The sequence below is a fragment of the Balaenoptera ricei genome, chromosome 13, assembly GCF_028023285.1.
Source record: "Balaenoptera ricei isolate mBalRic1 chromosome 13, mBalRic1.hap2, whole genome shotgun sequence".
NCBI classification, from domain to species: domain Eukaryota; kingdom Metazoa; phylum Chordata; class Mammalia; order Artiodactyla; family Balaenopteridae; genus Balaenoptera; species Balaenoptera ricei.
In genome coordinates, this window is record NC_082651.1 from 68,120,966 (window position 1) to 68,136,237 (window position 15,272).

At 35.1% G+C, this 15,272-nt stretch overlaps 1 protein-coding gene across 3 annotated transcripts in view; it reads right to left on the reverse strand.

The window, feature by feature from the left end:
• Positions 1-15,272, reverse strand: part of EML4 (EMAP like 4) — a 165,536-nt gene that overhangs the window by 78,265 nt on the left and 71,999 nt on the right. For all 3 annotated transcript variants that reach the window (XM_059943503.1, XM_059943502.1, XM_059943501.1), the window contains exon 2: positions 8,798-8,980. In XM_059943503.1, the coding sequence (XP_059799486.1) occupies positions 8,798-8,980 (183 nt within the window). The remainder of the gene's footprint in view (positions 1-8,797; positions 8,981-15,272) is intronic.

The window sequence follows — 15,272 nt, forward strand, 5'->3', positions numbered from 1 at the left end:
ACACCGTGCCAGAATATCTTTCTAAAACAAGCTGTATTATCTTTGAATTAATATGCCATCAATTGTAATATGTACCATTATCACGAACAGCACTAGAAAGAAGTGTCACTTATGAGAACTGTAAGACACAATCAACAGTAAAATGCACTGTAATTCCAGAGATGTTAAAATGCAAGAAATACAGCCATCTTAGAATTAATGGATTAGTGTAACTCTACCTGTCATTCTTCAATTTAAAATCCTTTAATGGATCTCCAGTCCCCTCAGGATAAAAACTAAATTCCTTAGCAAGGCATAAGAAAACCTTTCACTATGGGCCCTCTTCACCAGTTGAGGCTCATTGTTTGACACTCCCAACCTCACACCTCATGCTTCAGTTTATTCTGAACTCCTAAACTAAGTACTTTTACTCCCCTGCGCTCTGCACCTGGATGGTCCTTCTCTCTGGTATATGCTAGTCACCCCTGCTTGCCTAAATTAACATATATTCATCATCCACCTACCCATCAAATATTTACTCAGGGCCTATTATTATCCTAGCCTTTTGTTTTCAAGAGAATATAAGGGAACCAGGGCATCAAGGAATTAAAATCGTGCAAGAGAATCACACTAGCAATGAAAACATGTGGTAAGTACAATAACAAAGTGACCATAAAAGTACAAAGACACATAATTCTGTAAGGATGATTAGAGACACAGAGCTCAAGAAAGGCTTCCTAGAAAAAAATGCAGAACAAAGTCTTATGGAATAAGTAAGAGATAGCCAGGTAAAAGGGAGGTGATGAAATACTGGGATCTTATTCCAGTGTGTGTAAAGGAACAGAAAGAAGGTAACAGCAAAGTGGGGTATGTAAGTGTGTATGGCATGGGGGCGGGGTAGACAAAAAGCTCTTTATGTGGTGAGAACGTAGAACAAGAAAGGGCAGAGTCCAGATGGTAGAGGTAAGCAGGAGTTAGATCATGGAGATTTTATCTATAGGAAATAGAGACCACCAAAGGGTTTTAAGCTGAAAAAAAGACTTCAGTTTACATTTAGAGAAATCCTAGTGGCTACGTGAAGAGCAGATTTCAGGGCAGTGGTCTAAGCATAGCACGATGGGTACCTGAAACAAGAGCTAGGTAGCACAAATGGAAAGTAGGGGGCAGTTTTAAGAAATATTTAGGTCTTAAAAGATGATTTCAGTTTGGGGAAATTTTACATTTATGAATTCTGAGGGACATACAAGCAGTACAATCTAATAAGTAGAAAGATAATTCTTAAGTGCTCAAGTCTAGAAAATAGATTAACAATTTGGTAACTGTCACCAATAAGTGGATGTTAAGACCATGAAGGAAGATGAACGCTGATTTCATCTCCTGCAAGGAACCTTCAACTCCAGTTTCAGTTAGGAGCTCCCACAACACCCTAAATTTACTTTTTTAATACCAATTATTATATAGTTTTATAATTACTGACTTAGCTGTCTTCTCACTTTACCTAAGGCCCTGTGGAGGCAAAAGTCAGTATCTTTTATTTCTTTAATCTCCAGCACCTAAAACAGTGCCTAGTGCACGAAAAGATGAAGGAAAGAGACAACTGTCAATACAGTAAGTGGTGTGAAGTAATATTAATTATCAAGCACTTGCTGAGTGCTAAGCATTGTTATGCTAAGTACTTTATAATTAAGTCCTTTAATCTTCACTATAATCCTGAAAGGGATTTACTATTATCATTCCAGTTTTGCTGATGAAAAAAACTGAAGCCTAGAGAGATTATTAACATGCTCAAGGTTATACTGTAATAGGTAGTGAAATCAAGATTTGAGTCCAGGAAGAAGGAATGGTAAGTAAGTGGAAAGAAATAATTCTGCCTTGTGGAGAGTGACATTTTGAGCTTTGCCGGGATAACAGATAGGAATTCACCAGATGGAGTAGGAGGAAAGCAAATTCTAAGCAGAGAACAGTACTAAATCATCAAGGTCCCCAGATATTTACATAAATAGCAAGAAAAGACCAAAGTAAGATTTTCATGGTCATTTTCCATCCTACAGTTTAATTTCAGATAACTCTCAGTACTGGGAATCCTTAGTATTTGGATAAAAGAGTGAATGATCTCCCAAGGTAGAGGCAATGAGTTAAGTAAAGCAGGTGCAGAAAACAAAAAGGAACATGGGTGAATGATTGTTTGTCACCTGAGAAGTCTAAAGTATATTCTTTGAAATTTAGAATATTAGGAACCTAACTGGAAGAAAGGAGCATAAAAATGATTATTGCAGTACACAAATTTGTAACTAGAATGCATCATTAGCTATATACATCACATGTATGTATGTTTGTACATATACATCCCTCTCCCCCAAGCCTTGGACATTATAAAGTCTGAGCCACAACGCTCTCAAAGATTAGCCTGCAAGACTGGAAGTAACAGTGACCTCTAGTAACCAAAGGTACAAAAGTAGTTCAACTTCTGAGCAGCAACCCAACTGAAATAAGAGAAATTTAGGCTAAAAGTCTATAAACCAGGAAGGTACTAATTTAGTTTTAATCACAGTTTCAGTTTTAACCATCATAATGCCAGGGTTGAAGGCTAATGATAAATTTTATACTTTATCTTACTTTATCATGACATAAGAATACTAATCATTATTGTTTATATTCCTTGATGATAGACCTAAGCAGATGAACTTTCTGATACCTTAGCCTGACAGTTCCTAAAGGCTAATGAATTTCACTGAACTCTAGAGTCACATAGTAAAGTTACCACTAGGGACTGTTGCATATGTTGCAAATCTGAAATCCATCTTGCTACCCTCATCTGTAATATCCTCTTATTTTTGCATCTATCCCAATCCCTCCATCCAAAGAGCAATTTTAAAAATAACTTCCTACTTCTATAACTTTCTTTTTCCCACATTTAACAAACATTTATTGAGTCATTCTAAGGCTAGTTATGTAAGAAACTGTCCCTACCTCCAAATAGTTTATAATCCAGCGGGAGCAACAAATATATATACCAAAAGAAACATATAATAAAATTTTAAAACAATTCTAACAAGAGACAAAAAATAGATCATTTTCAGGAATTAATTTGAGGCCCTAAAGAATGGGAAAATTTTTTATCAGGAGAAGGGTAAAGATGGTCTATGAAGGAAGAACTTTAGTTAACACTCAAAATCTTTTTTCTCAGATTCCCTATCATATGGCCCAGAGCTCCAACTGCATACCTCTTCCACTCTCTTCACATTTTCAAGCTCCGTGCCACCTTTTGCAATCTGTCAATTACTTTGCTTCATTCTTTGAAAAGATTGAGGACTACATGTACTTCATCAAATTTTATCTTTTCCATTTAGAGTTTTATGTGTACTTTTCTCCATTCCTCTTGTTTCACAGGAAGGTGTACTTTAGTCCTCTTGACTCATTTTTTTAAAGTATATTTTGAGAAGAAATGACCAAAGAGCATTTGACTCTCATAGAGGAATGGAGCTCTGTAAATGGTAATTGCTGCCTGGTCTGAGGCAATATCCACCCATTTACTGTCATATACAAAGAGCAGCTTAGAAGTCTTTGATCTGCTGTCAAAATAATAAGACATTCTCCCACCCCCTACCATAGTATGAATCATTTTAGCCTAAGGGCCCCACCAAGGAAATTCACACCTTCCAACCTGATTAATGTAATTTACTTATTAACAACATTTACAGCAAACTCATGACAATCCCTGTCTTCTCCCAAATGTTATTTGGAGTAAGAGCCAAATGATACAGATCTGTGCCTATACACTGTCCCATAGTCTACATAATTAGGAATGTTTTTTTTGGGAGAACTGACATCCTCTAAATTTCAATTTTGCCTCTGGGCTCTCTCATTTCTCAAGTAGCAGTCATAGTGCTTGGTATTTCTGGTTTACCAGCAGCTTCCTGGTTTAAAATGACAGTTTCCCACCTTCAGATAATTTGACTCCTGTGCTTTTATACCTCTGTGTACTAACAGCTTGTCTTCACATATTGCCACTGGGTTGTATTCTCAAATTACATTCATTTGGTCACCCCAAGAGGTCTTAATGGGTTTCCCAGGCACCAGCTGTGACATAATTTGTCTTCCTGGCAGTTAAAACTGCCAGAGTGTTCCCTGGGCCTTCCCTTTTGCTCCGAAGTACAGGTAATTTTTTTTCTTTTGGCAAGGATTCAGCTGCAACTGGTGCATATATTATGAACATATGCCGTCAAAAGGAAAGAATTCTCCAACAGAAGAGAAGGTACATGAGAAATTTAAATGACTGGCCACCTTAAAAACTATTGGGAAAACTTTCTACCTAAGTGTCTGACATAATATATTCAAGAAAAAATGGGGTTTAGCTTTTAATACCGCTGGCACACTGGAGAGGACAAACTAAAAGAACAGAACTAAAAATACTGAAATGACTAGTTAGGTGTGTTTCTGATTTTGGCATTTACTGAATGGCAATACTACTATGAAATGACAGAGAATGTCCTTAATCCATTAGCATACACATTTAGTTTTAGCCATACCTGAAGCCAAGTCATGTTTCCATATCACCACCACCTAGCAAAACTATGTAATAGTTGTCTACATCAATAAGGAAGCTGACCTATACTTTTAACCACAGCTTCATAAAAGGTTTCCACCTATTTATCCATGGTAGTTTAGTCTCCCCTCTAAAGAAAAATCCTCTAGAAATTCTAAATATCTTAAGAAGATGGTAGTGATTACTGTCCTGTCAGTAATTTGTGTGAAAGTGAATACTACAAATTCTAATTTCACAAGAGACTAAAACATTTCCATATAAAATTTTTCTACAGTATCAGAAATGATTTTACTTTTTTTTTTAAAAATTGAGGTATAATTGACATATAACATTATATTAATTTACTTTTTAATTGAGGGAGAAAATACAAAATCCCTGCAAAATAATTTCATTGTTTTTTAAAAACTTTTTTCAAAAAAAATTTTTTTCATTTGTTAGAAAATACTTTGCTTAAAGTATTTATTCCAAATATTTATACCATTAATATATTAATCCTGTTTTGTCAAAACTGATGATCTTTTTAAGGTTACATACAAATGACAATAGTGAAGAATCACTTAATATTTCTTTTCCAATTACTTTCTGTAGTATATTATATATAAATTTCAAGATAAAGCTGTTTAGAATTGCAAATAATAAAATTAACAAAACTTTAAATATGTATTTCTCTTGATGTGTTAATATCAATATTAGAGAACATAACTGGTCAGGCAAGTTTTTTCACTAATGGGAAATACAGTGGTTAATCCTTAATGAATTATGCTCATTTCTTAAATAATATTTCCCCAAATTATTATATAATCAATCTTCTCCCCAGCAATCCATTTTATATCCAGCAATTCAAAGCCTGTGTCTAAGGTAACAAAGTAACTTAAAGAATATTCACTAGTGGACTCCACTTCAAAATGTGAACCACATCAGCATATTATAAGAACAGCAGTCGAAGTAAACTTATGATGTAGAATTAATGGAAAGGAACTTAGTATCTCTCTAATTAATAAAGTTATTTATAAGAAGTAAGAGCCGGTACTATGTGGAAAGAAAAAGTTCCAATGTAGAAGCTGCAGGTGGCTCCAGAACTGGATAAATCTCCACTAAAGAGCCTGTAACAAAACTGATTCTAAATTCACTTTACAGACAAAGGAATTATAAAGGACAACTTACAGAAAGTATGTTCCCAGGGGATAGGAACTCCAGCTATTTAAACTGTATTTGTATTTCATGAAACTGAAACAGGTAGGTGCTAAGGAACTGATGTGTCATACAAAATATCGTCTGTATGCCAAATTAAAAAAAGAGCAGTCTTTAAATTTCTCTATAAATATTTCTTTACTGAAATACCTTAGTAAATAAACAATGAGAGAAAACGTTTAATTTTTTCTCAACACAAGATTATAATGTACTATTGTTTTAGCGTAATAAAATTTTTTAAAAATTGTAGGTCAATACAAATTATTTAAAATAAGCTTTTAAAATGAGATAACCAAATACTATGTCATTTTGTCTTATAGGATTTAAAAATACTTTAATAGATCCAGAAGCTGAGGGTACACATATTAATTATAGAAGAGAAACCTGTTCTTCTCTCTTTATGCACAGTTTACCTTCCCTGTAAAGCCCTTATACATTAACACTCTAACAACTCTAGAATCCTCTTAGAAAAATCAATTTATAACCAAATAAGTTTTTTTTTCCTGGCTTGATCTTGGCAATCCTCAAAGTTGGTTCTCAAAAAATTAAAAACCCACTTATACCATTATTAACCCAAGTGGTTTCAATCAAGTCTTTTGCCAAACTCTCAGGTCCCTTACTTATCCCATGCCACTGACACATTTATCTTACTAACCAGTAATGGAAAAGAACCATCCTGCTATCTAACTCTCCACTATTAACACAAAGGCCTGGAGTGCTGGAGGGTGGGAGGTATGAGAATGGGAATCAGAAAACCAGGCAGAATGAATGCCCCTCCCTCAAAGTTTCACACCTCGGTAGCTGGTACCCTCAGGGTCCCTGAGCATTTCTTTCATGTCTGTGGCCTTCCATTCTCTGCTCTCTAACCATTCCAAATGTCAACTCCCTTTTTTTTTTTCACCAGCCAGGAACTGCCTTACTTTCCTAAAGGGCATAACTATCTCCTGAGGAGAAAGTGATAAGGAATGAAACTTCCAGCCCTGACAACTGTGAATATATATCAACCTCCACTTAGTTTTTTTAATCTCTTTCCATTCTATTGGAATGGAATCTCAATATTCGGAAGTAGTCTTTTTTCCATCTAAGACTAATAGTTTTTAACTTGCTCTAACATCCCTTCTCAAACTCTCAGGAAACTTGCCTCAATTACCACTACCCCTCCCCCACCAACATCACCTTCCTCTCTGCTGCCTTTTTGTCCTCAATGTATTTTTCTGCTCCAGTCTATAACGTCTTAAAAAATAAAAATAATTAAAACTGGTCTTCGATTTAGCATCCTCTTTTACTACCCCTTCCCCTCTCAGGTTAATTTTCTGAAAAAAGTGGCTGGCTACAGTTGCTGCTCTTAATTCCAGAGTTCTCCTCAATTCCTGCTTCTCAAAATACTGCAGTTAGATTTGTAATCCTATCAGTCCACTAAAATTCCTTTTGGAGAGGTTTCTAATATTCTCACAAATGTCAAATCCAATGGTCACCTCTCAGTCTTTGTTTTACTTGACCTCTTTGTAGCAGCCGGCAACATGAATCACTCTTTCTTTGCTATGCTGAAATACTGGAGCTCCTGAAAGAACTATCCTGAGCCACTTTCTTGTTTTACATCCTCCTTCTATGGCTTCAACTATCATCCATAAGCTGAACATTCCCAAATTTTTATTCCTAACCAAGACTAGCCTGAGCACTAGACCTATAATTCAGCTATCAATATGTATCTATCTATACACCATACGTACCTCAAACTCAACATTCGGAAACTGAATTCATAATCTTTCTTCCACATCTGCTCCTCATATTCTGGTTAACTATCTAATCTCTAGCTAAAACCTAGGAGTTATTTAAGACTCCTCCCTAGGTTAATCATCTGTGTTGACATATTACAGTAGAGAGGTAGGCTGATGAATCTTTTCCTTTTCCCATTGCCAAATGGGGATAATCATGCCTATGTCCATCTACTTTACCAAGAAATCAGTGAGATATATGAAATGATATGTTTGACTGTTTGATTAATGTGAAAGAATTTAAGATTCCTTCTGGGTAGTTGGAAGAAGAGAAAGGCTACATGACATCTGAGTAACAAAGGTCCTGATAACAGTTTATTTCAGTCTGAAAATCCCCAATGTCTAGAAGTTAAAATTTCCATTGAACTGGGGTTGGCAGTAAGTTTCAGAGTTTAAATTAAATTCTTCATGATTCTGCTGACTAATGACCACAGAAGGCTTAGAATGAAGCTATATGAACTATAATGCTTTAAATCCTTTCTGTAATGATTAAGAGAGTTCATTTAAAAAGTATGAGTGCCCACCTGCTATGTTCAACATACAATGTGAAGTCTATGGGAGACACAAAAAGATGATTCAGTTCCTGCCCTCAGTAAATTTTTTTTTAAATTTTATTTTATACAGCAGGTTCTCTTTTTCTTTTTAATTAATCAATTTATTTTTTGGCTGTGTTGGGTCTTTGTTGCAGTGCACGGGCTTCTCATTGTGGTGGCTTCTCTTGTTGAGGAGCATGGGCTCTAGGTGCACGAGCTTCAGTAGTTGTGGCTCACAGGCTCTAGAGCACACAGGCTCAGTAGCTGTGGCACACGGGCTTAGTTGCTCTGCGGCATGTGGGATCTTCCCAAACCAGGGCTCTAACCTGTGTCCCCTGCATTGGCAGGCGGATTCTTAACCACGGCGCCACCAGGGAAGTCCAGCAGGTTCTTATTAGTTATCAATTTTATACATATTAGTGTATATATGTCAATCCAAATCTCCCAGTTCATCCCACCCCCTCTGCACTCAGTAAGTTTGTTATGTAGTTGAAAGATACTAAATTCACAAACACTATGACATAAAAGCCAGTAAGTACAATCAGTGGCATTACCCCAAAATTCCCAATTTAAAATAATAAACTTGCAGAATTTCTTAGGAATAAAGAAAAAGGAAATGGAAAATAAACTATAGTCATAAGTAATCCAAAAGAGAAACTATAGTTTTATATTCCCAATCTTAATGTCACTGAAAAAATACACGTTTAATATATTATTTCAAAGAAAATGTTGCAAAAAGCAAAACTCTTCCTACTTACAACACACTTAATTACCTTTACTTGGGACTGATTTTTTCACTGAGGCTACATGATCTTCAGAGATTGTAAGACGCCTCAAAACATCAGCCAAAGCTGCCTTTAGCACAGTGATTTCATCTTCTTGTTGCTGAACTCGTAACTCAAGGGCTGAGAGGCGATCTTGCACATCAGAAGTACTTGCAGCAGAAATACTATCATCTATAAAGAAAAGAAAATATGGAATATTTTTAAAGTAAACTTAAGAAAGAATCTAATGACATATAAGAAAAACTATACCAGATAAGTCTTTTAAAAGATGAGAAAAATTGAAAAAAAAATTTTTTTCCACAGATTAATTTCTGTAAAGATTTTCATAGCTACTTGAACTAATTTAAAATAGTAAAAGTTAATACAGCTGACATATAATTAAAATTTTGAAAATTTTCCCGTGGTCAAATTTTCCATATATTATACCATCACCTTAATAGTTTTTTCACCAAAATGTTCCCTAAATATATCACTCTGTAGACATTTGGAAACTTGCAAGACTGTAAACTATTCAAAGCATCCTTCTTACTTATTATATCATTATCATAATTATTTATGAAAATAAGGAGTACAAATCACTTCAATTTTGCTTTATGTATCAGATTCAGCATCAATGATCAGAAAGCATTCTTTACTTCTATCTTTATTATTACACTCCCAATCTCCCCCCTGCAAATATGGCTACATAATTAGTAAAAGACTTGTTGCTGCTCCTTCTCTCTCCCCAATGCCTCAACCTCTCTTAAAAAAAAAAAAAAGGTGGTTTCTATACAGCACATAGCTAATATCTGCCTTAGGTATGTAACAAGAACAACAACAAAAAATAAAGTTTGGCTGTAACATAGCAATTACAAACTACTTCCAAAGCTACGTAACTTGAGAGTACACTACTTTGTTGGATCAATCTGAATCCAAATGTTTATAAAAGATCAATTGCTATTGGCTAATTCACTATAAGCAGGAAAATTCAGGGGAGAAATTAGGTTCTCACAGAAGAATGGTTTGACCTGAATGAGATACACTGACTGGGTCAGTCATTCACACACTAACTAAGCCATGGTGTGCCATTTTTCTCATACTGAGATAATGTGCCAGACATCTTAAGCAGACAATTTAACTCAAAGTTTGAGTTAATAATAACAACAACAAAACCCTCAGCATTTTAAAACCAAAGTTATCACCCTTTATTATGGAGCAGTAAACATATTCATATTTAAGACCTTATATGCCTACAGACAGCTCAGGCATACATATGTACTCTCTTCTGTCTTTAGAGGTATTTCAATGACAATCTTTGGAGAAGTACTGGAATGGAAGGAAAAGTTGGGTTTTATCTTCAATTTGGACTTCAAATTCTAGTACCATAGTTAATCAGTTGTGTAATCTTAGGAAAGTTATTTTACCTCTTTGAACCTCAGTTTCTTCGTCTTTAAATATTGTTATGAGGAAGGTACCCAGGACATGTTTGACATTCAATAAATGTTTAACATACAACAGCAAAGTACAAAAGGTATCATTTGAGAGCTTTGGGCCCATGTATTACATAAAAGGCAGATATGTCAAACTTCGAGATGCTTAAGAAAAGGACTAATAAGAACAATTCAGCTTCTTGTTTTAGAAATTTTTATATTTGAGGTCTTTTTCATTTCCAGAGTGTTCTAGCTGAATTCTAGCTGATCCATACTCTGTATGTGTGTTACACTATGGTTACTATTATATTTGTCTGCCCAGAATACTTTCCTATTTTCCTTCTTCTGGTAGGAGAACACCAGCTGTTTTGTGGAACTCCACCAGTTTTTGAGGTTCCATTAGGGCTGTCAATCTATGATGCCTCATTCTCCTCTCTACCACCCTGCACTATTAATAGGTTGAAGCATACGAAGTGACCTTTTTAGTTGGTAAAAATAGGACTATTGGTAATTTCATATGGTTCAACCTAATACTAGCATAAAATGGTTGTGCGATATGGGTTAGGCCAAATGGAGTCCTCCCAAATTTCAGAGAGAGAGAGAGAGAGAGAGAGAGAGAGAGAGAGAGAGAGAGAGAGGTGTAGCCCATCCTTCTTGGTTTATCAACTATAAGGACACATAGACCTAGGGCTGCCAGTGATAAAGAGTCTTGTCTGCCCTGAGTTCCAGTTCTAGTCTCTGAAGCCCTGGACCTTCAATTCTGAGAGCTACTCTAATATTTCTTTTAGCTAATTATGTAACCTAATAAACTCTCTTTTTACAAGCCATCACTTGTAAGCCAAAGGTCCTGATTAAGTCAGTAAATTATAGATATGCCTTTCTAAATTGTTCTTAATTTATGAAAGATGGGTTATATATCTAAATTATAATCACAGGTAAAATATTTATGTGATTTTTATAAACACATGATCTCCTTAATTCTTTTGAGAAAGCAGCCAAGGCTAGTGGAAAGATTATCAGACTATAATGCCAAGGGTATAGTCCTGGGTTTTAGTACCAGCACGGTAACTAGCTTTTACTTTTGGTAAGTCACTTAACTTTTACAGACACTGATTTTTTTAAAAAATGACTACGGTTTTTATTTTGTGAAACTTGGGACAGTCACATGAAAGGTGGTTCAGCTTGTAAAAATCCTACCACGACCTGCTAGATACTGTGATAAGATACAAGGACAATTTTTCAAAGGACATAACAAGCAAAAAGTTAACTATTAACAATGTCCTGCATTTATATAGTACCTTTCCTGTTTATTACCTCATCCCTCTCCTCGGTCTATCTGTATTTTGTATTTGAGGAAACAGCTTGAGAAGTTAAATAGCTTGCTCAAGGTCACCAAACTAGTCTTGATATCTGAAACTCAAACAGAGGACTCGACTCACAGTTTAAGTGCCCTTTACTCTATTTCATGCTGCATCTTAACAATAATCACAGGAGGACCGAACAAATATATTCTTTCACAAAGCCAGACAGGGTTTAAACTATGAAGTGATATAATCAGATTTCTGTTTTAAAAAGGTTATTTTGGTTTCTGTGAGAGAATGGATTGGAACAGAATAAGAGTAAATGTAAGGAGAGCAGGCAGGAGGCTAATGCAGTAACCCGTGTGAAAGGTGAAGGTGGCCTAGGCTAGGAGTAAGGTGTTCATGTGTCTCGATTTGTCCAGGACAAACATGTCTGCTATCTCAGTAAAAATATTATCATAACGTTCCTTCTTTCTCTCTAAAGTTTCCCAGTTTGAATGATCAATTACAGGGTCACTCAAGCTAAGGCAACAGCAACAACAGAGATGCAAAGTGGCATAGTAGTTGATTATAGTCCTGAAACCCTATAACATCTTCCTAATATCTTAGCCCTTTACCTTTTCAGAGGCAAGTAGAACTGTGCATAAATTCTGGTGTTACACTGCCTGAATAAATCTGTTTGCTACTTACCAGCTCTGTGACTGGTTTCCTCATGTAATTTTTTCATGCTAATTAGTACTTATCTCAGGTTTGAGATTATTAGGTGAAATAATGCACAGCACTGCTATACAGTGAGGGTTCAGTAAGTTACTATTTTGTATAGTGGTGTTCTTTACTACATTGTTTATTATTATTATTATTTAATATAAATTTATTTATTTATTTTTGGCTGTGTTGGGTCTTCGTTTCTGTGCGAGGGCTTTCTCTAGTTGTGGCAAGTGGGGGCCAGTCTTCATCGCGGTGCGTGGGCCTCTCACTTTCGCAGCCTCTCTTATTGCGGAGCACAGGCTCTAGACGCATAGGTTCAGTAGTTGTGGCTCACAGGCCTAGTTGCTCCGCGGCATGTGGGATCTTCCCAGACCAGGGCTCGAACCCATGTCCCCTGCATTAGCAGGCAGATTCTCAACCACTGCGCCACCAGGGAAGCCCAACACTGTTTATTATTGCTACAAAATTGGAAATGACCTAAAGTCCCTGGATGGAGTTAATAAGCTATATGTTCACACCACAGAAAGCCATGCAATTAAAAACAATAAGTATATAAACCAGAAATTTGAAAGATCTATAAGACAACTCAAGTGGAGTAAATAAGCAAATTGGGGAACAACATGTACTAAATAATTTATTGAAACACACACACACCGAAACATACTTCTAAAAAATAAACTAAAAACTTCATATTTATATATGTATATAATGTACACATAGAAAAAAGTCTAGAAGCATACACATCAAACTGGTAATTGGGTTACTTTTGACTCGGAGAGTGAGATTAGAAGGGTAAGGGTAAAGGGAAATTTTTGCTTTTTAGTGTAAGCATTTCTATATTATTTGAATTTCACAAAAATGTATCATATGTTACTTTTCATATGTTATTTAAACTTATATTTAAGCTAATATACAGTGCTTCTGAAGCTTAATTTCTTAAAGCAAGTTTCCTTCAGACACAGTATTCCAATTTCATAAAAGAACATATCAGAGCATAAGGCAATTAACTTAAATTTGTACTCCTTGATTATAAAAGCTAGAACAGAGACTATCTTAAAGATCAACAGCACCTACTGTCATTTTATAGATAAGTAAACTAAGACTGTGAAATTAGGTGAGTTACTCTTGGGCACACAGCAAACTGGAGTTAGAGCTCCTTCCTCAGATGACTCGATAGAACCCATAGCTCTTGCTCTTTCCATTTTCAAAACTTTGTTCTTATTTTTTTCTCTCCCAATCTATGATGTACCACACGTGCACTCACAATAAACATTTTAAGAATACATATGTTCAGTAAATATATCTATTTTCTGGGGGCTTAATTCCACTCCCCTTTCTTAATGCAAGTACACTGATTCCTTTTCCTTATACTGTGGTAGTCTCTTATTTCCTTGCTCCCTCTCAAAACAGTTTCTAGCCTTGAGGGTTAAAATATGAACTACAAATAAATTCCCAAGGGTTCTTAAACTCACTAAGGGGGGGAAATAAAAAGAGAAAGAAAGAGAGAAAAGAGAAAGAAGGTCCATAAACCTCTTTTCCATCAGTCTAATCTATTTATTGGCATAAGTAAGGTCTCTTTTATTAGAGATGCAAGCAAAAAAAAAAAAGTAACTAGTAAACTTTAATATCCAATATGACAGTTTTAAAACTACAACGGTAGCCACTCATGCTTTTACTACAGTGAATCATAGTTAATTTGTCTTCTAAACTGTCAAGAAATACATGTTACCTTTGCAGAGGTATTCTAAATATCTAAAAGTTGGCAACCCAGCATCACATCAGAACGAGGCATGCCTATACATTCTAGCACCTTTTCAATGTCAATGGTTTTATGTAAATCTTTCTAAAATGGATCACTTATTTTCCTGTCTTCTTAACAAGGGCATATAATTATAACGTAGCAACTTCTAGATGACTCAGTCTTCACTGAAAATATTAATTACTCTGTGCTGCAAGCACTGTGATAAAATGACACCCTGGAGGCTATTATATTTCTAATTAAATAATTTAAAGTACATTTTCAAACCTGTAGTCTTTCTTCATACCTTTTCTGCTTCTTTCTTTGCAGTTAGTATTAACTATGCCAGTCTATAGCAATACTCCTTTCCAATCTAATTTCCTACATTATGGGATATTGGATAACCAAGCCTTTTGAACTGTTTATAAGAAGAAAAAATAATCTCTGAAATTAGGACCTCTTCTATTTAAAAAAATTATATTATGTATGTATATTATATGCACATACATTATATATATGATGTATACAATTTAAACACAGAGGAAAAAAATGGACACAGCCTCAGGCCTAATATTCGTGTCACTGGAGTCCCAGAGGAAGAGGAGAAAAAGATTCTAGATGAAAAAAGTATGTGAAGAAATAATGGCGGAACTTCCCAAGTTAAATTAAAATTCACAAATTCATTAAAATTCAGTATATTGAAGTCCCTATCTCCACCACACATGAAAATCAAATCCAAGCAGATTAAAGAATTAAGGGCAAAATTATAAAACCTTTAGAAAAATAATAGAGAATATTTTCATATCCTGCAAGTAGAGAGGAGGTTCCTAAACAGGATACAAAAAGCACGATCCATAAAAGTAAATATTGAAACTACATTAGAATTCAGAATACATGTCCACTAAAAGACACAAGCAAGAGAAAAAGCAATTCACAAACGAGGAATAGTTCTAACACTTACAAGTGATAAAGGATTAGGATCCTGAATACAGAATTCCTACAAATCAATCAGAAAGACAATCCGACAGAAAAATTGACAAAAGCCTTGACTAAACACCTCATGGAACAGAAAACATAAATGGCCAATGAACATATGAAATGAGGCTCAAGCACCTCATTAATAATCTTGAAAAGGAAAATTAAATTAAAACCATATGAAACACTATTTTATGCTCACCAAACCGGCAAAAAATTTTAAGCGTGACAATATCAAGTATTCCCTAGGATATAGAGTAATGTGAATTCTCATACATTACTGGTAGGCGGTAAACTGTTTCAAGACTTTGAGATTAAAAAACAAAAACAAA